This window comes from Pinus tabuliformis, chromosome 9 (assembly GCF_031772625.1).
Source record: "Pinus tabuliformis cultivar Carrire ecotype Pingquan chromosome 9, CPIR1, whole genome shotgun sequence".
In the NCBI taxonomy this organism is placed as follows: domain Eukaryota; kingdom Viridiplantae; phylum Streptophyta; class Pinopsida; order Pinales; family Pinaceae; genus Pinus; species Pinus tabuliformis.
The window spans coordinates 548,133,680-548,158,746 of NC_142307.1; the positions used below are offsets into that span (position 1 = coordinate 548,133,680).

At 41.5% G+C, this 25,067-nt stretch overlaps 1 protein-coding gene across 1 annotated transcript in view; it reads right to left on the minus strand.

Moving 5' to 3' along the window:
• Nucleotides 1-25,067, minus strand: part of LOC149149680 (histidine--tRNA ligase, chloroplastic/mitochondrial-like) — a 340,861-nt gene that overhangs the window by 119,159 nt on the left and 196,635 nt on the right. Inside the window, exon 7 of the mRNA XM_089440941.1 lies at nt 7,987-8,061. Coding sequence (XP_089297067.1) covers nt 7,987-8,061 — 75 coding nt within the window. The remainder of the gene's footprint in view (nt 1-7,986; nt 8,062-25,067) is intronic.

Sequence of the window (25,067 nt, forward strand, 5' to 3'; positions counted from 1 at the left end):
CCCAGCCCTCAAGGAATATCGATCCTCTTGCCCACTCTTATCTTGGATGCCATACACGTCCTCAAAAAGCATCAGATGCCAGATGATTACCCAATCCTTCAATTCTTTCTTCCCATGTGAAGACAAGAATGTTGTGTCTATCTCTCCTTCTTAACTAGGGAAGATATGCCCATTGCTGTAAAGGAATGTACCTGAGTTCCCTCTGACTAGGAACTTGCCCAATCTCCCTCTCAATTAGGGACTTGTCAGAGCTCCCTCTTAACTAGGGACTCCCCTTTTCATCGGCAACTTCTTCTTCCTAGGTCCTTCAGCTGCTTGATCAATTTCTTTCCTTGATGTCATGAAATCCAGTCGAGCTTCTTCCTTGTAGGGCAGTAGCCATCCATCACTTTCCTTCTTGGTTTGTCATGTCATTCCTTTCTTCATGGAAAGTGGCCTTCTTGATACATATCTAGAACCTTTGTCATATGGTGACTTCTTCCTCATCATGTTTCTTTCAGGAATTTCCATCCACCAGGTGAATGCTAGTTGTACTTGTACTTACAACTCTTGTTCCAGCAGCCCTGCATGAACTCAACTAGATAGTATTCAAGAAATCAAAACATAACATTAAATCAAATCGTACCTTACGAGATGGCTCTTCATCATGACATCCTCTTGTAGGTATCAGCATCCTACATACATGTTGACACATCTCCCAAACATATCCATTGTCAAGGGTCTTCATCTTTTTCAGACTTTCATCAGAGTCTTCATATCTTTCCAGGAGATTTCCCAGTCAAATCTTCTTGGTCGTTTGGATATTGATCGCCTTCATCATGGTTGCATATCTCACGATCTCTTCCTTCCTCACACATTGCATTCCCAGGAGCTTCCAATCAAAGTTCCTTAATCGTAGTCAACCACCTCATACTTCATATGAGGACATATTATGTTGATTTCATCTAGTGTGACTTATGCTTTCCTGCATTCTTTCAGAGGAGGAGATCATTTTCCCTTGATCATGCTTCTCAAGATAGAAGTAGTGATCCATGTTACCTGCAACCATACAACATGACTTTATAATATTAAATACAAGCATACATACCTCATTTTACCTTTAGGTCATCTAGGCTTCTTTCAACAACTTCCTTGATTGAAAATATCTTCAATCCCTTGATCTGCTTCATTTCTCATGTCATCATACCATCATCCCATGAATTCCATAAGTTGGAGTTCCTGATGAAACACTTGCTTCCTCTCTAGATTAGTGAACTTTCCGATGAGGATTCCATCAGAGAATCTTGAGGATCTAGCATATCCCCATCTGGCAGATGTTTCCTTTTTTACTTGATGTATGATGAGCCTTGTCCTAGATGACTTCATCCTTTCCTTCAATGTCCAATGGGGTTCCCAAGAGCTATATCCTTCATGTTTGACTGCCATGGATTTTGATCCTTATGTCCTTCACGATTCCCCATGGTGATATCACGAGCTCTTGCTTCCAATGCTTCCATGATGCATCTTATTATCATGGTCATATCTATAACAAAATATTTAGGAGCTTATGATAGGACCCTTTTGTGAGGGATACCATCTCAATCATAGTAGAGATCTATTACTCCCTCTTTCCTTGGCCCTTTTCTTCAGCTTCCTCCATCTTTCCGGCGATATGAGCTTTCTTTTCATAATCTTTCCATAGCACTGTTTTGTCTTGTTTGAGGACCAAACTTCCCTTTCCTTTCTGCAAATGTTTGAGTCCTTTTCCCTTCAACACTTTTTTTTCTTCAACTTGCCTTTTTCTATCTAGCATAGAGACCACAAGTTGAATGAGGTAACTTTCTTGTCATTTGTTACCTTGCTTCTCAGTTACAACAATGATGATTATCTTCTTATCATCTCTCCCAGATCTCCTAATTGAGATCTCATCTAGATCTCACAATTGAAACTTCATGGAGATATTCCTTCATTCTTTGATATCTTCAACCAAGTCTAAGTTATATGACCTTGTTCATTGCATTTCAAAGAGTATATCTTCTAGCATTTCATATATCTCTTTTATGTCTCCTTTCTTGCTACATAGGGATGAGAGGACCTTGAGTGTCTCTTTTATGCCCTTCCTTCGACTTCAACACCTTAGCTCTGATCCCATGTTGAAGAATCTAGGGCAATCATGGTTAATCAGATTCTTCTCTTCATGATAACTATTTGTGACGTATTTTAACTTTTTCGTCTTAGCACAATCTTCACTTGTTATTATTCGAGTTTATCTTCTTCGTTCATCAAATAGCTACCAAAAAAAAGAGACAAGAACACAAGATGTTGGCTTTCTGCCAGGGCCAAAACCTCTCACTCTTTGAGAGGAAAACCCACACAAAATTCTTCATATAGAGATTCCAATTGACGAATACCAAGACCATGACCCTTGACCTATTAGGCCACTCCAAGACCAAGACATCAATCCTCTTCTTTGTCACTGCTGAGATCATCATCACCAATGTTGCTTCACCGAGGTCTTCATTACTACACCTTCACTGAGATATTCATCACAACAACAAGTTCATTGTTGCAGCACCATTGTCACACCTTCACTGAGATCTTCACCTTGTAACTATGTCTCCATCATGATCATGACTATACTGAGATCATAATTGAATCTATTATGACTGCATCTAGAAGTATGTCGAGACAGAGTGTCATTGTGAGATCTCCTCATCACAAAATATACCACGACCATGACTGTGTTTTCTTCCTGCACCGAGATCTTCATCATTATAGATATACCGAGACTATATAATATGCTGAGACAGAGATTATCATGAGACTTTACATCTGGAGTACCCATCCGAAATACAAAGAGATGCTAGTTTTTACCCATGGGAAATACACAGAGATGTTGGTCTATACCCATCTGAAATATTGTACTCTTGTACTCATCTGAAATACTGTATCCTTGTACTTCATCCGAAATGTTGTACCCCTGTACTTCATCCAAAATTTTAGAGGATCCAAGTTGTTTTTTGTTCCTTTGCGAGCATCATATCCATGTATTTATAGTAGTTAGTCTCCATAATAAGCCGACATGAGATAGTGCATTGTTGTGTCTCTTTATTTGAGCCAACATGACTGCTTTTTATATCGTTTGAAGCCTGACCTCTTCAAGAGAGATTGTGCTCGTCTTTGGAGCATTGTTAGACATTTCTATAGACTTGTACACATTGCTTCTTCATACATGACATTGATTCTTTGACTTATTAATAAATCCTAAGGCTCTCAATGGGAGCCATCTATACATAAAAATTCTTGCTCATGAAACCCATGAAGCAAGCATAATAATTGTTAATTTTAGGTATGTTCTATGCTTAGCGCAATTTACTTCAATTTTTCATATTAACTCAATATCAACTCCAGATTAGCAATCACATTTAGCATGATAGTAAATGCAGATAGAACATAAACATAAATCGCAGAAGAACAAGCCAAGACAAGAGGACACAAGATGTGGCACTAGCCAGGGACAAACCCCAATGTGGGGAAACCCTTGATCAATTCTTATTATGTTCTTCAATAGTTCAGCAGAGAGAGACAGTACATATACATCAGAAGTCAACATTTTGACTTATCAAAATAAGAGCATATATCTTCTCTATGAAGATAACACATGAGGTGGTTGATCTGAACTCAGGTGAAGGCATACTGCTTCAGCTGATTCTCCAAAGTGATTCCATCACCATGCTGCACCTATCACTGTGCTGCACCTCATCATTATGCTGCACCCAATCACTATGTTGCATCCTACATGCTGCACTGTTCTACCCTTCATTGCACTATGCATACTGCAATACATCATCATCATGTTGCTGCAATGTATTCTTGTTGCTGCTATACATCCATGCCCATCATCACCATGATGTACCATTGTGCTGCATCATACTGCATTCATTGTGATGCACCATACTGCACCATGCTGCCCACAATAGTCAATGCATTCATTATCCATGCTGCATCCATCCAAGTATGTTGCATGTATATTGTCCATCATCACTGTGTTGTACACTGCAATATTATATCCAATTACCAGCCTTAGCTGCTTGCTATGGCTTGCAGCCTAGCAGAGCAGCTAGGCTATAGTTACACACTCCTTCAATAGGTCTTCATGACATAGTGTTAAGGACAGCGTTCAAACTCGGAGATAGAGGACCTTCTTCATTAAGATTATCTCTTATGACAGCGTTAGGCTTCTTTCATATTCAGGCAGTGAAGAGCTTCTCTAGGATAGCAACCAATTGTTTATGACAGTCCTCTAACAGTCCTCCTTAACTGCCTCTAACAGTCCTCTACCAGTCCTTCTAACAATGCTCCTTAACTGCGGATAGAAGCCTTTAATGATAGTGTATTAAGGACACCTTATTACAACGAATAAGGGCTAATGGTTGTGCCTTGATCTTGTAGAGAACAACAAATAGGGAAACTCCCTTTAGCCCTGCGTTTAGATGTTTGAGGGCTTCCTTATGACAGCGTTACATCTCCCTTTTGCCTGCGGCTAGATCTCTTTCCAGCGAAGAGAATCCTTCTCCTATGGTCTCCATTATAACAGCGTATGAGGACCCTTGAAGATTGCGGATTAGGAGTTGCTCCCTTCATGACCTGTGGCTAGGGCATTAGGGATAGCGTATTAGGACCTTCTACCTTTAGCTGTGTGGATGCCTCTTTTACTGCGGCTAGGGCTCCCTCTAGGGTAGAGACCCTTTTCTTGGCTGCGTTGAGGGCTTACACCACTGCCCTTCTTGACTGCGTGTTAGACCTCTTCATAGGCTATGTTAGGGCTTCTCCATAGGGCAACGTTAGGGCTTCTTTGTGGCTGAGATAAGGGTTGTCCTCCATGACAGCGTAGAGCCTTCTCCATCACAACTTCTAGGGCATCTCCTATTAGGGCAGCGTATCACCTAGGGCACTCTCTCTAGATCTCATCTTCATCAAACCCAAAACAAAATGAAGAGAGATCACAAGAGTGTGTGTGACAAATGACTTAAAGTCCTCTTCTATTTATACTAAAACGTGGAGGATAAGTGGGGGCAATTTGGTTGTTGGTCGACCTTGACAAATTGTCCCATAACACAAATAAATTCATATCTCCATGAATACATGTCAGAATCGGATGATCTTTAGATCAATCCTACACCTCTCGACGAGAGGAATCCAAGAAATATATCAGCGGCCATCTAAGTCACCTGACACGGGGATTCGGGACACGTAGGATTCGGGATTCGTGGAGTCGGATTCTGGACACGCTGACCCCCCGGAACAGGACACGTTAGGACACGTTATATATTATTTTATTAAAAATATATATATATAATATATTTAAAAATATATATATATATATATTAAAAATTAGATATTATCATATTTCTTACACAAATTTTAATTAATGATACAAATTTATTGATTTCAAACATAGATCTTCATCTATAGCTATTAGCATGCATAGTACATACAAAATTCACAATACACGTTAGAACAGAGACAATACACATAAATTCAAGGTTACAATACACATAATTTCATAAATTATAATTAAATTATGCTTTAAAAATTAAATCAAACAGCCAAGCAAGCTCCATCTCCTAAGAGTCCAACTAATGAAGTTCAACCAACTCCATGTAATCTTGTCAACGGAAGGATGGACATTGGATAGACATCTGTCATCTATGAAACTCTGAATAAACTACGTTCTTCCTTGAGATGAAATTCCAACGATGAAGTTCAATGAAGGACCAAGGTAGAAGAATAATAAGTTGAGAAAAGCAAGGCCACATAAAGAGGTTTATCAGTTTATGATAGCAGTGGATCTTCTCTTTTTGTATTTGGTTAGTTCTTTCAAATGTATATGTATATTTGGGACCTATTGTTTAAGAACTATTACTTATATTGACTTGTATCTTGGTTTAATTTTTTAAAATATTTGTCATCCCCATCTGTCCCTCCCCTTAAAATTCGGAAGTACCTTGCAGCCATCCTCAAAACTTGTCCACTCACCTCCAGGACACAGGTGCAATATAGGTTGCAGTTCATCATCTCTTTACATTTGGCTAGTTCTTCCAAACACACGTGATGTTCATGACAAGTGGTGAATTTTATGTTTCTGAGAGTTATGAAGGTAAGATGAAATTAAACAACTTGATTTTAATATTGAAATTGGTTAGTGACATATTTCAATATTCATCTTCATTTTCCATTGTCTAAATTAGATTGCAAAGGTGCCCCTTTCTTTTCATCCAACGTTGTGACTCGTATTTAACAATGTTTTATCTTGTTTACTGTCTAGTATATGTAAATATTCAAAAGAAGAGGGGGTATATTTTCAAGATAGAGATGAATGTAACTGCAAAACATTATTATTCAGGACCCCTCGTATTACTACGCACGTCAATAATCATTTCATCGAACAGTGGCACATTTCATCAAACAGTTTATAAACACACTGCTGTAGGTGCTCTTCTTGTATTTATTTCAATGTATTACACACAGTACCACAAGAATGAAGCGTGTTTGTCACTGACTCACTCCGTTTTATGAGTTACCTGTCAGTCCGTTTTATGACACTGCTCTGCTACATATACAATATTCACATGCTATTGCTAACCTAGGGTGACCGTGAGAATATATGAGAAACGGATATATTATTAAGTTATTAACACATAAAATAGGCACAACCGCACACATTATGAACTCCCAATATGTATAACACTGATACATAGGTTACCGCGTCTGTTTCAGATGTAATAGAAAGGGACATCTTTGTTGTAGCAGTGTAGCGTAATAGGTAGGTTACGTAGGTAAACAGTGAACAATACCAACTTACCTGGTGGACTGTGGACAATGCAACGGTGGTCTGAGAGTCTGCTCCTTGCTGCTACAGCACAATCGCTTGCCAATCACTTGCAAAATGAAACTATCAAGCAGCAAACACGCCCTTTTAACCCGCGCTGGGCGCTTAGCGAGTCCTGGAAATAGGACTCGTTTTTCAAAATCGTGACACGCTCAGCGAATTTGTGACACACCCCAGGACACGACGTGTCATAAAAATCGGACACGAATCCATAGCGAATCGTGTCGGATTCGCTGGATTTGCGATTCGAGGGGCCTTTAGGACGAATCCGGTATCCTAGGCTGCCATGAATAAGTAGACCCACATGGAGTTTGGCCCTACTTGCCAATTTTAACAATAATAAATTCATTTTCTTGTTTACAAAAATCATAATTACAATGTCATTATGAAGACCGAACCGAGTTACCCTTTCTTCAACACCTCAAAGAACCAACAATGCTTCCATCGCAAAGAACTTGTAGAAGAAAACTCCTCTTAGGAGCAAAGGGATTGGAAGGGGTACTTCTCCCTCCTTAACAATGTGTCCCCCAAAGTTTGGATCATTTCAAAGAGGGAGAGAAGTGTGAAAATAGTCTTGAGGTGAAAAGCATGGGCCCCAACGTCTTCATGAATGATGCCCAAAGGAACCCTCTATTTGCAAAGGGATCATATGTTGTAGTATGAGAGTTTGGAGTATGGCCTCTCTCAGCGATAGCTCAATAAAAAAAACATGCTAGATCTCTTGATCTTGGAACCACAAAGGACAATATATTTGACGATCATATCCAACAGGTGCATCTTCGACAAGATGTTCTGAAAGTGTAGCTGAAAACGCTATCCTTCAAGAAAGGAAAGTGAGTCGTAACCCTTGATGAGTTGAGGCTGAAAAGCATAACTCAAACTAAATTGGGGCATAAAGCAATGAAATTTCTCTTATATGATTTAATTATTAATTCAAGATGCTTTAACTTCAGGATAATTCACAATAAACAAGAATATTATCAAACTTTGGTATTTTCCATACATAAGGGCAATCAAATACATGTGTAACAACTACAAAGAACCAGCAATCACATGTCAATAGTTTAGAATAAAAAAACATTTTCTAAATGAATAGTTGCTTTGGGAAAGGTAACCTTGTCAACCATGACACAAACTGCTGAAAATGAATCTTTGGGTATGGAATGATGCTCCATCACAGCTTCAAGAACCTGAAAAAGGAAAACATTTGTATCAGCACAGTTTCATTAGAGATCTATCAAAAAAAACATGATTTCTGTCATTTGAATATTTTATTTGCACTTGTCTTCTGTATTGGCGGAGGAAATTTAGGGGCTAACAAAAGAGGGAAACACATTATATGGGCGATTATGAGGAACCCACCAAAGCAACCCTGAAAAAGAAAAATAAAAGACCAACAAGAAAAGACTACAACGTCTGAAAAACTTTCTTGGATGAAAACTACTTGAAAGATTTTACTCTTAATACAATGTGACTACATCTGCAAATTATAATGATCAAAATTGTAATCAACAACAATTGGTTGAAGGGAGGCACTAATCAACAACTAGAAGAAAAGGACGGTCCTCTACAGACATTTTGGGACTAACTGCAACTCTTAAGGAGTTAATCTAAAGAAAATCCCGACGACAATAGAAATGAGGGGAGTTTATCAACGTGAGCTCCGATTTATAGCTTTAATTCGCACCATGCAACTGCATCTGATATCCAACTTAAACATTCTAGATTGTTGAATCTCTTCATTCATTCATAACATGGCAGAACACTTTACAAACATCTACTATAAACATTTCTAGAGCATCATTAATGTACAAATAAAAATTAAGAACAAGAAGTTTATTTCAAATTTTTAATTGATACAAGTAACGAAATCTAAAAATAATTGGAATGTTTTTGGCCTACATGGTACTAATAGTATAAATATTCGTCAAAATAATGTTGAAAATGTAGCGATTAAAGGTTCTAGGTTGTTCCTTAGCCAATGAAGACCTTGAATTGTCCTTCTCCCAGTATGAGTGTAAGATCATGAGTTAGGCTTCAGTTAGAATGAGTTATTTCCAGTTTACTGGAATAATCATCAAGTTAGCATGTGTAGATTTGGAGCTTCAATTAAGTGGAATCTTCATCAATTTGACTACAAAACGAGGTGGTAGTTACAATTTCAGTTAGAGCGAGTTAGTTTTCAGTCTTGATTGAAGGAACGACAAGTTAAGAACACCATTGTTGATTGGAGAAAGAGTGTCACTCTCAATTGACTCGTCAATTAGAACTCGAGTTGTAAATTTGAAATGGACCTCTTTGCATGTTCGAATTGGGTCTATAAAGAGGAGGACGAAGGCACAAGGAATTCATAAGTTTTGTGAATAAGGTTTGTCTGACAAGACAACTCACAAGTTTGTGAGAGGATCCTTGATTGTGGCAAGCACAGAGATTGTGCCCTAAGTTTCAGCAGATCACAAGTGTGCTAGAACTTAGGAGGTTGGTTGTGCGCAATGAATAGGAGCTAGGTCTTAAAGAATAGAAGGCAGAAAGTGCGCTAAGAAATAGGGCATAAATGCACTAGAAAATAGGACCTGAAGTGTGCTAGGATATAGGGGATTTGCACAACGGAATAGGGCTACCAAGTGTGCAAGGAGGGAGGAGCAAGTCAAGGAAGAAACAAAGAATTGGTCACAAACTAGAGGGCCAAGTTCAAGCAATGATCAAGGCCAGTCGAGATCAACCATATCAACTAAGATTTGTGAGAGAAGCAAAACCCTTTCTCAAGAAATACATATTGCTTTGTAATAGATAAGATTGCTCCAGAGAAATCAATAAAATACCACATCAAGTAAGCAAGTTTTCCTTGTTGGGTTTCCTTAGAAAAATAAGTGTGCCAATTTGTGTGATGTGCTTTTATCTATGTGTTTATATTTTGTTGCTTATGAATTGTTAAGAGACTCTATATCTTGGTGAAAGTAATCTAGGTTTCAGTTTTCATTTATTCATCTAAGTAGTTGCAGAGTTTCATGAAAATTTAACTGATAGGTTCAACATCCTTGTTCAATAATATAAAAGATTTTCCACAAAAGAGAGCCAGTTAATGAATATCAATTATACATCCACCATGAGGGTGATCAGACTAAATATGTCCAAGAAATAGGCAAAAACTATATCTCACTTACAACAAATGAAAAAATTGTAAGAATAGACAAAGAATGGGCCAGAGATCCCCTTTATACCAAATCTGAACACTGAGAAAGGCACCCTTGCAAGCCATAAGTTAGGGTACAACTTAGTCCAAACCCATGTGCTAAGGAACAAGAACTGAATAGTAGTGATTCCCCACCATGTGAATGTTCAACAAGCTACTAGCAAAAAGGCAAACCATATAGAAAAGAAACATACTCATAAGATGTTATATTTCCTGCAAACCTGGCACTTAGCAGTTAATTCTTAGTAGGGTTAACAGATCTATTGATTAAATGCACAGCTAGGTTCATTAACACGTTATAATTCAACAGAATTAAAATGTATTGATCTCAATCACAATCACACAATAGATCCTACCCAATCACAGTTTCTTTTATTAATAATCCAAACTTACTTAGGCTCTTGTCCTAGGATAATGGCCCAACTGACAAAATACAAATGCCTTGGATCTGATCTAGCAGATCTGCCCTAGATTGATGCTCGATCTCCTTAGCAGATCTAGATTTCCAGGCTCCCTCTTGTACTTCCTCAAAACAAGCACTCTGGAGTATCACACTCCTCCTAAGGTTACTGCTATTGTATGGTGTGTCTTCTCCCTCTCCCTAGCCTTTCTTTTATAAATTTATATTGAGCTAAATCCCTGACCCTAATCGCTAAAGTGATTCACGGCCAAGATTAGATCTTGCCCCACTTGAGATCAATGGTTGTAATTAAAACAAAATCACTAGATTAAATTACTTTACTTTTCCTTAGTTTACTTTAGCTCAGTGAGCCAACATAATACTTATGTTCTTTTCCTACGTTACAATGCAACTTTCTCACACTTGAGCAAGTATTCTAAGGAGAATGTGGGCAACTTCTGCATGCCTAGACACAAGGCTTGTGCAAAAGTACCTTCCCAAGCTACAAACATCAACACTCCCTCTTAGTGAGGGAGATATTTTATCGCCTGAGATTAGCTCTAATCTTGGATCAGCATTTGTTGCCTTGGTTGCTCCCTCTAAATTGGAAGCCTGCTCCACCACTTGGTCTGGAAAGATCCTCGAAGTCCAACTCTCCTTGGCATTCTTCCCTGAAGCCTACTACCCCTTAACATCATGTAACGTCATCTTGTACCAATATTGACAGACTTGGAAGAATTTTTTGGTTGCTCCTCACTTCCTAAACCTGAAGGCTAACTCCCTCTAAGTTGCTCAACCTCCAGAGCCGATAACTCCTTATTCTTTGTCACTGCAATGCTTCTAATCATTGCTCATGTGCTAAGTCCTTCTAGCACCCACAAGAAAGATGTTGGTTTATAGATCTTCCCTATGGGTTTGTCTCTGTACTTTGAGACACCCACTGAAATTTGTTGCCAATCCTTCGATTGGTATAGTCTCCCTCTCTCCCTCTAACAATTGACCTTTTCCAATTTTGCTGGCAAGCTTTGTTGGTACAATCCTTTGTCCCATGCTTAGTTGGTAGAATCATGTCAGCAACTCTACTCACAGCCTGCTACAGTAGATCCCCTACCCAACAACTCCTTGTTGCCCACTACATCCGGCGATTATTTGATCAAGTCCAACGCAACACCCTACTCGCAACATGATCCTCCCTACTATCTTGCAATCAAACTCTCGCAAGCCATGATTTTTCCACACACAACACCCTACAGCAACCCCACACGACCTATGTGTTATTGCACCCACATGCCTAGTCTGTCCTTCAACCTCTGCAGCATCCACAACTTGCTCGTACTCTCAACTTGGCCTATATACAGCCTAAGCGCTACTGCACCCTCAAACTTGGATTGTTGTCTGAGCTCCTTTGTTATCTCTGATGGCTTTAGCTTCTCAATTTCCTTGGTCTGGCCTACCTAGCTTCTACCAATGCTCGTCGTTGACCCCATCATACCTTTTGACAGTTACCACTTGCTAAAACTTTGACCTACTTTAGTTGCTTGCATATAGCCAAGTCGATCTGTGGACCTCTACTATAACTTCTCCAAATTGTCGCTTGTGAACCTTGTTCCAATTAGCTCTTGCCAAACTCAACTAGTTGGTCACTCTAGCTATCAGTGAAACTCTCAACACTTGCATGCAGTTTGCCTTCTTGCACTACAAGCAAGGGACTTCTCTACCTGATATTTAGTTTCCATGACATCCCACTTCTGCAGTTGTTAGCTGTGTTCCACTCAGTTGTGTCACCCCTTTTTTTCTTTTTTTAACCTTTATAAAATGTCTTCGACCCCCTCCCGTTCAACCAAAAAAATAACAAAAAATAATTACTCAGCCATTTATGTTGCACCATACTTCGTATGACCTTCGTACTGTCGATTTCTTTCGACCCTTCAAACAAAAATTCTCACATTCGTATAGTTGTGGCTAGATCTCGCCCTCGGCGATGCAATACAATCTTGGCACCTGAGATTCCAAGATCAATTCAGATTTTACACTCTAATACCATGTTAAATTTCCTACAAACCTAGAACTCGACACTTAATTCCTAGTAGAGTTAACAAATCTAGTGATTAAATGCACAACTAGGTTTATTAACACATTAAAATTCAACAAAAGCAAAATATATCGATCTCAATCACAATGATAGAACGAATCCTTCCCAATCACAGTTTTTTTTTTACTAATAATTGAAACTTACTTGGGCTCTTGTCCTGGGATAATGGCCCAACTGAGAAAATACAAATTCCTTAGATCTGATCCAATAGATTTTCCCTAGATCAATGCTAGATCTCCTTGATAGATTTGGATCTCTAGACTCCTTCCTATACGTCCTCGAGTCTGTTGAAATATAAGGTAGCTATGGTCGGTACTTTTCATCAAAATATGGAGAAGAAATCAAATTTAGACATCTATAAATTGGCCCATCCTAAGTTTACAACTCGGCGCAATTAGCCCTACAAGTCAGCTCTAAGGAAGGCCATCATGTCAGCTCCATTAGGCTAATAAGCCCTCACTTGGCACCTATATATATGTGTGTGTTTAATGAGCCTCATTCAAACACCACCAATCACACACAATTTGGACTTCTATTGCAAAGGGTATACACATGCGAAGAAGACAAGAAGGGTTCTTTTGACTGCAAATTGTATCTCCTTAAATGTCTTGTTGACTACAGTGATGTGGGGTATTTTTTGATCTATTCTGTTGTTTCTTTAGAAGCAGAAAAATTGCAGACATGCTCGCTTTCTTTTGTGACTTAATTCTGAAGTTGTCTGAGGGTTATTTGGGTATATATTTTCGGCAGTTCGTTGATGATTACAGTAGTGACTTCGACCTTCCTTAACAGTGATTTCAGGCCTATATTTCGGCCTCCTTGTGCAGTCCTTGTTGGACAGAAGTGGAATTTATGAGCAGACTTTGATTGGGTATTGCACTATTGATTATCTTGGATTTGTTGGAACATTTTGATGTACTTTGATGAACAGAATCTCTCTCTCATAAGGAAAGAATTTTGGGTTTTCCCCGTGTGGGGTTTTGCCCTGGTTGTGAGCCTAATCTTGGTGTCTCTTGTCTCTTGCTTATTGTCTATTGTTCATTGTCTACTATGATCTCTATTTACTGCTCTTGTTGAAGAATTATTGGTCAAAGTTTTTTATGTATAGCTACTTGTTGACTAAAGTATAAAGAAGAAGTAATTTGCATCAATAGTAGTTATCAATTGTGAAAAACTATTCTAGTCTCTACATCACTAGAATTTCAACATGGTTTCAAAGCTTTGGTGAAGGAAAAGAGTAGAGAGATCATTTTGAAGAGAATTTGAAAAGCTTTTTGGGTGCTGTCCTACATTTTCACCACGAATTCTTCATTCATGAAGACCGAAAGAAAACTAGCAGGAGCCTCTAACTAAAGGGCATGGAAGGCAAAAGTTGAGATCATTCTTGAAAGGAACAAAGTCTGGGGAATTGTCACAGGTAAAGTCATTGACCCATCTGATAAAACAGGAAAGAAAAGTATCATGAAGCCGATATTTTGGAAAGAAGCGTTCTATTAGATTTTGTTAGGGATCACTTGATTCCCTATATTGTTGAACACAAGAATGCTAAAGCAATGCCATCATTGGATTGTACACCATTAATAATGTGAAACAATTTATCAATCTAAGAGGCCATAACATCAAGTTGACAAAGAATGACACGGTGGCATCATATTTTGTCAAGATATCTCAAATCAGAGACCAACTCAAAGCCATTGATGAAGAAGTATCTAATAAAGAATTGGTAGTTGTTACTTTGGGTGGTCTCCCTAGATCATAGGACTCATTTGCATCAAGTATTAGTGCAAGAGAGAATGCTCCAACCTTTGACAAGTTATGGGCAACATGCACACAAGAGGAGTCAAGACTCTATTGTAGAGGAGAAATTAAAGATACAACTATAGAATCATTTGCAGCTCATGCAAAGCATGTTGAGAAATCAAAGGAAGCTAGATTAGGGTGACTTCTCTTTACTTTGATAACTGCTTGTGATGTTCTTTACTTCAACTTGTAGTATTTATAATTAACTTCTTCTTCTTTTGATTATTATAGTGTTCTTATCATCAAACAGCTACAAAACTATGAAGATCAATAACACAAATGGACATAGGATATAGGCTTCTAGCTAGGGCCAAAACCACTGCTAGAGAGGAAAACCCATAAGAATTCTTCTCTTCCTATAGAATCTTCAAATGATGAAATCCAAGACCTTTAGACCCAAGACAAAGACCCCTCCAAGACCAAGTCAACCTTGTTTTAGATGAGCTTATGTTTCACAAAGTCAACCCAAGTCAAACTACTTCAAAACCACTGCAACCTCACTTCTGATCTCAAGTTCAGACCTGCAACTTCTTGACAGCAATTTTCGGCCTTACTGCAGAAACCCAAGATCACACGTGTAGATGAAAAGATGGCAAAAGTGGTCTTCTTCTTCCTTCGCTTAGGGTGCTCCTTTCTCCTCAGAAATCTGGCTTTCAAGCTTGATCCCTTTGGCACAAAATCTCGGCTTCTCTAGATAACTGTAATTCAGACTTTGCTGCAACAAATGATGCCCTAATTCCTTCGCACGTGTGAGAGGATGTAACCCAAAAACAGTCTTCAAAAACTTTGATCTTTCTTCCTTTAGTTCTCCTCTTCTTTGCTAGTCCTTTTTGTCCTTGTGTGTGCTTCAAGGAACTTGATTGATTGTCTCTCCAAGTGAGGTCGAATGCTTCTTATATATACCCTTTTAGTGAAGCTCGAATAGCCCTTAATGAGGTTGACTTCATCTCTACAAGCCAACTTGCTCTCTAAATGTATTCTTTGACTTGATACAAAATGCCCAATAGGGTCTTAGTACATATGGCAGCGACTCTTTGACTTCTTTGACTGTATGACAAATGCTAGAAGCATAGAATGGGTGCTTTGTTGATTTCTGGTGGCATCGGATGTGCTCTAAGCCTCAAAATTTGCAGGGAGGCTAGGACACATGTATTCCAGAATAACTAGAAATCGTTTTGGGAAATTCCACCAGGAGATAGTTTTATTAAAATAATTAATTATTTTTAAGGGGTGCCTAAGTCTAAACTTAGGAAATTAAAAATAATTAAAGGGTATTAATAAAAATGGGTGTGAATCTTCTAGAAAAAAACGAAGATCGAGTCAATGTGATCTGAGCCATTCATTAGAATTTAATCTGGGTTGTTGATTACTCAACGAGAGGATTATAAGAAGGACTTCGATGGGCATTTGGAAGACACGTCGAGTGAGATCATGGGATCGATTTCTCAAGAGAGTAGCATAGCACTGGCCGGAGAAGTCATCGAGGAGATTTCTTGTACTGAGGGGTAGGGATAGTTTTCCAGTTGGAGAGTTTCCTGATCACGAGATACATTGCAGAGAAGGCAGAGAGAGATCCAGAAGAGGCAATGCAGTACTACACAGAGGCAGTGCAGAGCTTCAAAGGGAGTCTGAGATTCAGCTAGGAAGTCGAGTTCTAGAGCCAGAAGTCGAGGTGTGAGACTGGAGGGCCAGAGGAATGAAGTTCCAAACAGCAGAAGATCCATGGAAGAGGTGACGCAGACCCCAGAGAGGTTGACGCAGATCTACGTAGGCGAACGCAGAGGCTGCGCAGAGCTAGCATGGGGCCAGCCATCCAGGGCCTAGATCAGTGTCGATTCGCCAGTGATAGTGTGAGGTATTTCTCACTAATTTCTCTGCCAGTCAGATTCTCTATATCGGATAGCAAGTAAGGCATCCAAAGATTGTATTCATAAACCATAATAATACAAACCCTCAGTTGTTCCACCGGTTTTCCCGCATTGGGCTTTTCTGGGGACATTTGTCCAAAAACAACGGTGTCAATTGTGTGTGTGGTTATTTCTTCATGTTCAGTTCTCGTTTCTGAATATAATTTAATTAGTGAAGGCTGCAATCGTATTTACTTCTATATTTATAGTGTAACACAATAAATAACTTGCATGAATTAACAAGTAGGAGAAGTAATATCAGTTTGCTACAGTAGGGATTTGGGTCTCCAAATTTTCACATGGTATCAGAGCGCGGGTGAAGCAAGAGAGTAGACCAGAAGAGCCCAACATTGAAGAGAAGGAGGGAGATCGAAGTGCTTTGTAGGCAGCAGATCGAATCTCGAAAGGGATTGTGCAGTCCAGGCCAGGAGGGCAAGATTCTAAAGGAAAATCTCTTTCTGAGTTGACAAAGAGGTAAGATTTCTAATTTGTGATTTGTCAGTGGCAAATGGAGCAGCGCAGCAGCAGATTCAGCACAAAGCAGTCTTCAGGTGGGACGCAGTTTTTTGTAGCGTTTGCTAGGTTAGAAAAGCATCAAAAGAAGGAAGAAGCCATTTTTTGAGGGAATTTCTTCCTTAGTGAATTCCAAACCAAGGAATTATATTTCTCAGTTGCTGAGCAGCAGTAGCGAGGAGCATATCTACTAACTCCAGCAGGGAGTGCGTAGGCCAGCCTAGTAGCTGCGCAGAGGAGAGAGGGAGCAATTCGACTTTTGTTAGCAGAGATGGCAACTAATGGGTTAAGAGATCAAGATCGATTGGACGGTAAGGCTAGGATCTCCAGCCTGCTAGATGAGCATGATCTCAAAGCCTATGTCGATAGTGTGGTAGTTGTACCCGCTGATGCATATCCGCTCAAGAAATATAAGGTTGAGATGGCGAAGACCAAGCGGTTGATCCTCGACGGAGTGAGGGATCATGTTGTATGCCACATTGATGGCAAAGGGACAGTCAGAGAGATGTGGGATTTCTTGGCTACGTTGTATCAAGGATCTTTCGAGTAGCGGACGATGTACTTGGAGGAGAAAATGAGATCCACAAGGATGCAGAAAGGGGAACGCATTGATTCGTTCATATCGAAGCTTCAAAAAGTCCGAGATCATTTGGTAGTTGTAGGATCAGCGCCTCCGCCTATAGAGATGGTGAGGTTGGCCCTGAATTCAGACTCAAAAGAATGGCAAGTATTTGTCTAGAGTATCCTGGGCAAAGAGAAATTGTCAGATTGGGTAGGGATGCAGGCCGCTCTTCAACAGGAAGAGATGAGGTGAGACTTAGTAAATTGCAAACTTGATGGAAGCAGCAGCAGTGGGACGAAGCCCAAGGAGGAGGAGGAGAATGCAGCCCTTGCATCTAGGGGGCAGCAGGAGCAACGGAGGCGGAAGAAGGACGTCTCTAAGATCAAATGTTTCCAGTGTGGTGAATTTGGTCACTACGCTACGCAATGTCCTGTCAAGAAGAAGGAGAAGGACGAGAAAAATGATCCGCAGGCTACAACCTCAAGGATCGAGGAGGAGGAGTTTGCCATGATTGCCCAAATACCTCAAGAGGAGAGGTAGGGTGATCTAGTATTGTAGTTCGAAAGAACTGCAGATGGGCATGATCCTTGAGAAATCCACCTCTTGGATCAATATCTTGCTACGGGAGCCCATATCAGAAGTAGCGGGATGGACCAGTGTCAATTGGTGTAGAGGAATGCCAGAGTGACTATTGCAGTGGCTAGGAGAGCCAAAGACTTAGCAGCGCAGAGCAAAGTTGGCAACAATGCAGTTGGCACAATGCAAAGTTAGCAGCAATGCAGAGACTAGCAACAGTCAGAACTCCAGCAACAAATGCATCACACTGAACACCTTTGGTTCAGTATTTTGGATGTTTTTCTATTGCAACAGCAACAGAGTTGCAATACATATGCAGTTGGCAGCAGCATGCAGAGTCAACAGCAACAAAGATGCAACATTTGAGCAGTAGTTGGTTGGCAGTGATGTCAGACATCAATAGCGCAGAGGGAGATGTTACATAGTCAAAGTGATGCTTCGGCAAGTTGCAATACTGGAGCACATTCCTCACTAAGAGGGTTGTTGATTTTTGGTAGCATCTGATGTGCTCTAAACCTCAAAATTTGCAAGGAGGCTGGGACATGTATTCCAGAATACCCAACCCCGGACACAGTTTTATTAAAATAATTAATTATTTTTAATGGATGCCTAAGTCTAAACTTAGATATTAAAATAATTAAAGGGTATCAATAAAACTAGGTGTGGATCTTCTAGAAAAAGACGAAGATTGAGTCATTGATTAGAATTTACTCTGGGTCGTTGATTACTCAACGAGAAGATTATAAGGACTTTGATGGGCATTTGGAAAACACATTGAGTGAGATCAAGAGATCTATTTCTCAAGAGAGCAGCGCAACAGTTGCCGGAGAAGTAATCGAGGAGATTTCTTGTAATGAGGGGCAGAGATAGTTTTCCCATTTGAGAGTTTCCTGATCTAGGGATACAATGCAGAGAAGGCAAAGAGAGATCCAGAAGAGGCAGCGCAGTGCCATGCAAAGGCAGTGCAGTGCCACATAGAGGCAACGAAGAGCTTCAAAGGGAGTTCGAGAATCAGCTGGGAAATCGAGTTCCAGAGCCGGAAGTCGGGGTGTGAGACCGAAGGGCTCGAGGAACGAAGTTCCAGACAGCAGAAGGTCCTTGGAAGAGGTGATGCAGACCCCAAAGAGGTTGCACAAAGCCAACGTGGGGCCAGCCATCCAGGGCCTGAATCAGTATCGGTTCGCCAGTGATAGTGTGAGGTATTTCTCACTAATTTCTCTGTCAGTCAGATTCTCTGTATCAGATAGCCAGTAAGGCATCCAAAGACTGTATTCAAAAACTACTGCATAATAATACAAATCCTCAACTGTTGCACAGGTTTTCCCGCATTGGATTTTTCCGAGGACATTTATCAAAAAACAACGGTGTCAATTGTGTGCGTGGTTATTTCTTCTTGCTCAGTTCTTGTTTCTGCATATAATTTAATTAGTGAAGGTTGCAGTCGTATTTACTTCGATATTTACAGTGTAACACAATAAATAATTTACATGAATTAACAAGTAGGAGAAGCAATATCAATTTCCTACAATAGGGATTTGGGACTCCAAACTTTCACATGCTTGACCTAAAACGAATTGACCTTGAGCATGAAACCCATGCTATAAAATAACAATAATAATTTTTTTTTCTTTGCATTAAATACATAAAATCAATATTACGTAAAATATTATGTAGACTGAACCTAATTACATATTTCAACACTCCCTCTTAACTAGGGAGGTATTCATAATACATATATGGTACATGGACATTCTCATACTGTAGAATTCTCATAAGAAGAGTTAGATTGGTAATCCATTTCATAAGTTATCTATTCACAGTGGTATGCAAAGCAAAAACGATTTACAGCACATAAATTTTAAACAATCAACAAATCTCATAAAACTCCAGAAGTAATAACCAACTGAGCCATTTTATTAATCAATGGAGAAAGTACAATAGTATGGAGGAATGAACCTGGGCTTGCCTCAATGGCAAGCGTGACAGAACCCAGGTGATAATACAATGATCTCAAATGCTGGAAATGACTACTCCTCTAATGCTTTGCGCTGCCTAGAAAACTACACTGCTGGCTGGAAAGGGACTGCAAGAAACTCCACCTCCGATGCTCAGAAAATGCTGCAAATTTAACCTCAAGCTCCTTGACCAAAACCCACAAAAACCCAGAAAGGGTTTGGCCTATCTCCGAGCCAAAGTCGAACCCACAAAATGGTGCGAATTCCCCAACTAACTAGTTATTCACCCTATTATAAGAATTAGGATTTTAGGCCATAATAGCATCCAGAAAATTCTGAAAATTTAAGCGCAGACTCCTCTCAGAAAACCCAGAAAATCCCACGAAGGAATTTGGCTAGTTTAGAATTCTAAAATTCGACCCCCTTGGAGCCTAGCTTCAACTGCAATTGCAAAACTCAACCTGCTGGAATCTGCCTGTAAATCCTCCTGGAAATGGACCCAAAGTGTTGGGTTGACCTCTGCTATCAATCCCCTGACTTCCCGAATGGGCTTCCGGCCTACAACACCTGCTCCTTAGCTCCACGAAATTGTTGGATTGGCCCTCTGCGTTGTCCCCAAGCCCAGTAATTCGCACTGCTGGGATGCTGGCTCTGCTGGCTCCAAAACTCACAAGAAAGGCTGGCCCTTTGCTACTCTCCCGACAAATGCTTGATCACTGATAGCTCCAAAGAACCCCTGCATATTCTCCAACTAGTCAGAAATACGTACTCCCTATTGTGGTTGAATGGTAGTGTTGTAACACACTCCCGGAACTCCTGAAATACTTATGGAACTGCCTCTCTAGGGCGGGCACAGATGGTCCCCTGAAGTAGAGGTTGAATCTCCCGCTTGAGAGATTCATGGCTAAACAGTCGGTTGACTCAGCTAAACAACAGAGCGAACAGTCAAGTAATTTTGATTGCAAGGTGTAAGAATGAATCCCAAAATGAGAGTTGCTCCCTCCTTATAACTCCTTGGGCCTCCCTTGCCTCATGTGGGCCCCTCCATCCACCTATTCAACTTTCCCTCCAAGCTATTCGAATGGTCCAATTCGAATTCCCATGTGGGTGGCCCCCACATTCCACTAGCAACCAAATTAAGTCGAATTTCCTCCTAAGTCCCTAGTCGAAAATGATAAGTTCTCTTCCTTGGCCAAAATTGTGCAAAATTGTGTAGCAGCACCCTGTTACAAATGTGTTTGAGAAGGGACATGACAGTCCTCCCCTCCGAAATGTTGCTTGCCCTCAAGCAACCTCAAAGTTGGGTGCTCCAAGATGTGCTCACCGTCCCAGGTGGCATCCTCATTCAGCAAGTTCTTCCAACGCTCCAAAAATCGCTTGTCCTAAAGCAATGCCTGAACGAGCATCCTCTCTAATTGTTGCTCCCCACTATCCCTGCAACATGTGCTAGGGTCCCAAATGTGCCACTAAATCGTCCCTGACCTCAGAAATGTCCTGATATGAAAGAATCCTTCAATACCAGGATCCCAGGCCATCCTGTCCAACATGAAGCTCCCCTTGCCCCACTCTCTATCCTGCCCGATGCAAGTACCAAAAGTCCCTTGCTCCATCAGTGACCTGCTAAAGCCTAATGGAAGATCTGTATGATCTCCCTTTGCAGTAGCCGACGCATCCCTAAAGGTTATTGAGTTGTGAAGCGCTATGACGCCCCAGTTCCCTGTTAGTCCCAGAGTGGTGCCACCATGCTGACATTGCACTACTCTGACTATGTCATACTCCCCATCATGCGCAGACAGTATCCTCCTCTCTTGGAACTCGATGGTGGAATACTAAAAGAGGCGAGACACATCCTGCCTGGGCATCTCCATGGCACCAAGGCCTACCCATCCAAATCTAACTCCAAACCTGTGCAGCAATAGAGAATGTCTACCTCCCCATATGATGAAACCCTCTGTGAACCCCCATGTGTCATCCCAAGAGCGAACTATATCACTCTCTGCCACGACTCTGCTCATCACGAGTGATCTATTGATCAACTAAATCCCTACATCCCATAGGCAGACCTGTTGCGGCATAGCCCTGACAACCAATGGAATCCCTTTGGCCCTCATCTCTAGTCCCTGCATGCCACCCATATATAGGCTCCATACATCATGAACTAATCTGAGGCATGCTAAATTGTCCAGTGCCTGCCACTGTGTAGTACTGATGACCACTAGAAACCACGTGTGCCAAATAGCTACCCCCTGAATGCAACCAATAGATGGGTATCTGATACGCGCAATCGACTCAGTGTATGCGGATCCATCCTGCTCCTGCCAACCATCGCCACTAGTTCGACTACCCGCCCCCTGGAGAATGTGTCAATACAATGTCAAGAACCCGGATACATACTGGACAACTATCTCAGTCGTACACGGTATCCTTTGCTCATGCATGGTCCAGACATGCCTTGTGGAAAGAATGTAATAGTTCCCCAAGCATAGGATCAATGTTGAATGATATGCCATCCTTGTTGGTGATCACCTCATCCCTCGACCTGTGGCTGTCAACTCGCGCACCGACTCGATGCCCCCGCTGAGAAGTCTCCCCTCTATCGCACCAAGTGTCATCCAAATATCTTGGGTGAGTTGCTCGTGCCCAGAGTGTCAAAGGACAACAACTAGATCGCTCATTCCTATAAGTGACATAGAAGAGGGTCAGGAGTGTGAGTCCCTGCGATACCATCAAGTATCACTCATCTGGGTCCCCATCGATCCTGGGTGAACTACACCCAATGGGTGTCACTGGAGACAACACTCCAAGACCTCGTTGTGCAGCACCATACGCCTCTGCATACCACCGATCATCCCAATACTCCTGGACATGCCACTGTACACCGCGACCTACCCCTACACACTACTAGATACCCTCGGCTGCAACTATGCCATCCTGTATCGTCCTACTTCCTACCTGTGTCACTGCACCTATCACTCCTCGCATGTACTTATTGCGATGTGAGGCACTCCCACTCCGCAACGTAGTCCAACACACTACAGCACACCACCACACATCTCCATGCCCACCTGTAGACCACTACTGAACACTAGATGCTCCCACACATCCCTAGATATGATGGCCTAGAGCTATGTCTCTACGTGTCAGGCCACACCCAATCAGTATCATCACCTCCACCATCGCATCATTATCCCCGCCAATGAATGGATCTTCCCTCCAAATCCCTCCTGAGGGATCCGAGAAGTGACTCTCCCTATGTGTCAGCAGTGATGCCACCATTGCTCCGCTCCTCTGCGTCCTTTGTGCCCCGCACAAAAGTGAAGAGCCCCCAGCTCCATGCAAGGCACCGTCTGGTGGCCTGCCAATGCCACCTCCTCCGACAAACTCCTGCCAGAGTATGCTAATCACCCAGTGATCCTGTGTACAAATGCCATACCAAGAAAACCAAAAGAGTCTATCCATAAACTGGTCGGCCACTAGTGCTGACCAAGACTCCCCTAGCGAATGTGCATGCTCAACTGCTAGGTCAACTGCACCATCCCGGTTGTAGTCAACCGGCATACATGGGAAATGATAGGTAGTCCCTCCCGAATCCCAATGCCAGTCGGGGCTTCCAGCATCCCCAGTGCCTAGAAACTCCTGCTGAGCTCCACTTGGGTCCACTACCATCTCCATAGTCCACTCCACCGGGTACCAAATCAAAATATCTCGCCACCCAATCCCAAGAAAGGGATCGAAAGCACGAACTCTCGAACATAGAACAACCCCAGCATGCGGGTGTTGCACCCTGTGCAACTCAGGTCGTCTCATCTCGCTATCCTGGTCAATACATACAATCTGACTAGGTAGCTTTGTCTCCCTCTATCCAATGGGCCAAGGTAACCTAACAATGCTACCAGCCCCGTCTATGTATGCCCGAAGAGGGCTGCTCTCACGCTCCAACGTGCACTCTAGCTGCACTAGTAGGGAATCCAACTGCTCCCCAACGTGAGTCAATTTGGTCGTGGACTCGGCACAAACTGCGCTCATGCCCTCCAGCTCCTCGTTCTACTGCATAATCGCCTCTTGCACTAACGCGGCCTTCCTTTTTAATGCTAGAAGGTTGGCTTGAAACTGATGGAACTGTCATGGGCATCTATCACCTGTAAACTCGGTCACGGCTCCAGATACCTCAGCAACTATTGGCATCTCGTCCAAGGATGGCACCCCCTCAACAAATGGCTTTATGCAAGTAGGCTCTATCCTCTCCACCAGGGTGTCTATTGGGGCTATCAAAGAGATTTCTAATAAAGGTGACTCTTGCGCCACACTGGGTATATCGATGTGCTCCTCACCATCCTATCGGCTCTCAACATCATACTCAACCTCTTCCTCAGGCTCCTAATATCAAAAGCCAGGTCTCCACTAGCAAAAGCGCCCCCTGGTCTCACCCTCTAATTGTCTTTGTCCTGTCTGCTCCTTTTCAAGAGATCTGTTGCCCTGATCTGGTCCACTTTCCCCACACAATGTAGATGGTTGAACCCCCACTGCCTGCTCACCGCTAACGTCTTTGTTGTAAGGGTGAGGATGGGTTTGGACTGTCACCCTCCTCAACGTGGCCAACCTCTCATCGTCCCAATGAATTTTACCCCAGAATTTCTGCATACTGGATTTCCCTTGAGCCATGGGTTTGTCTCCGGTTTCACCCGTCACTGTGCACTCATACCCAAAGCTTCCATGATCTTCGGGCTAATTTCCCACAGCTGAGCCAAGATCATGCTCTAATACCAATGTAATGTTCCAAACTTAAATAAACAATGATATGCAAAGCAAAAACGATTTACAGCACATAAATTTTAAAAAATCAACAAATGCTCATAAAACTCCAGAAGTAATAACCAACTGAGCCATTTTATTAATCAATGGAGCAAGTACAATAGTATGGAGGAATGAACCTGGGCTTTCCTCAATGGAAAGCGTGACAGAACCCAGGTGATAATACAATGATCTCAAATGTTGGAAATCACTGCTCCTCTAATGCTCTGCGCTGCCTAAAAAACTACACTGCTGGCTGGAAAGGGACTGCAAGAAACTCCACCTCCGATGCTCAGAAAATGCTGCAAATTTAACCTCAAGCTCCATAACCAAAACCCACAAAAACCTAGAAAGGATTTGGCCTATCTCCAAGCCAAAGTCGAACCCACAAAATGGTGCGAATTCCC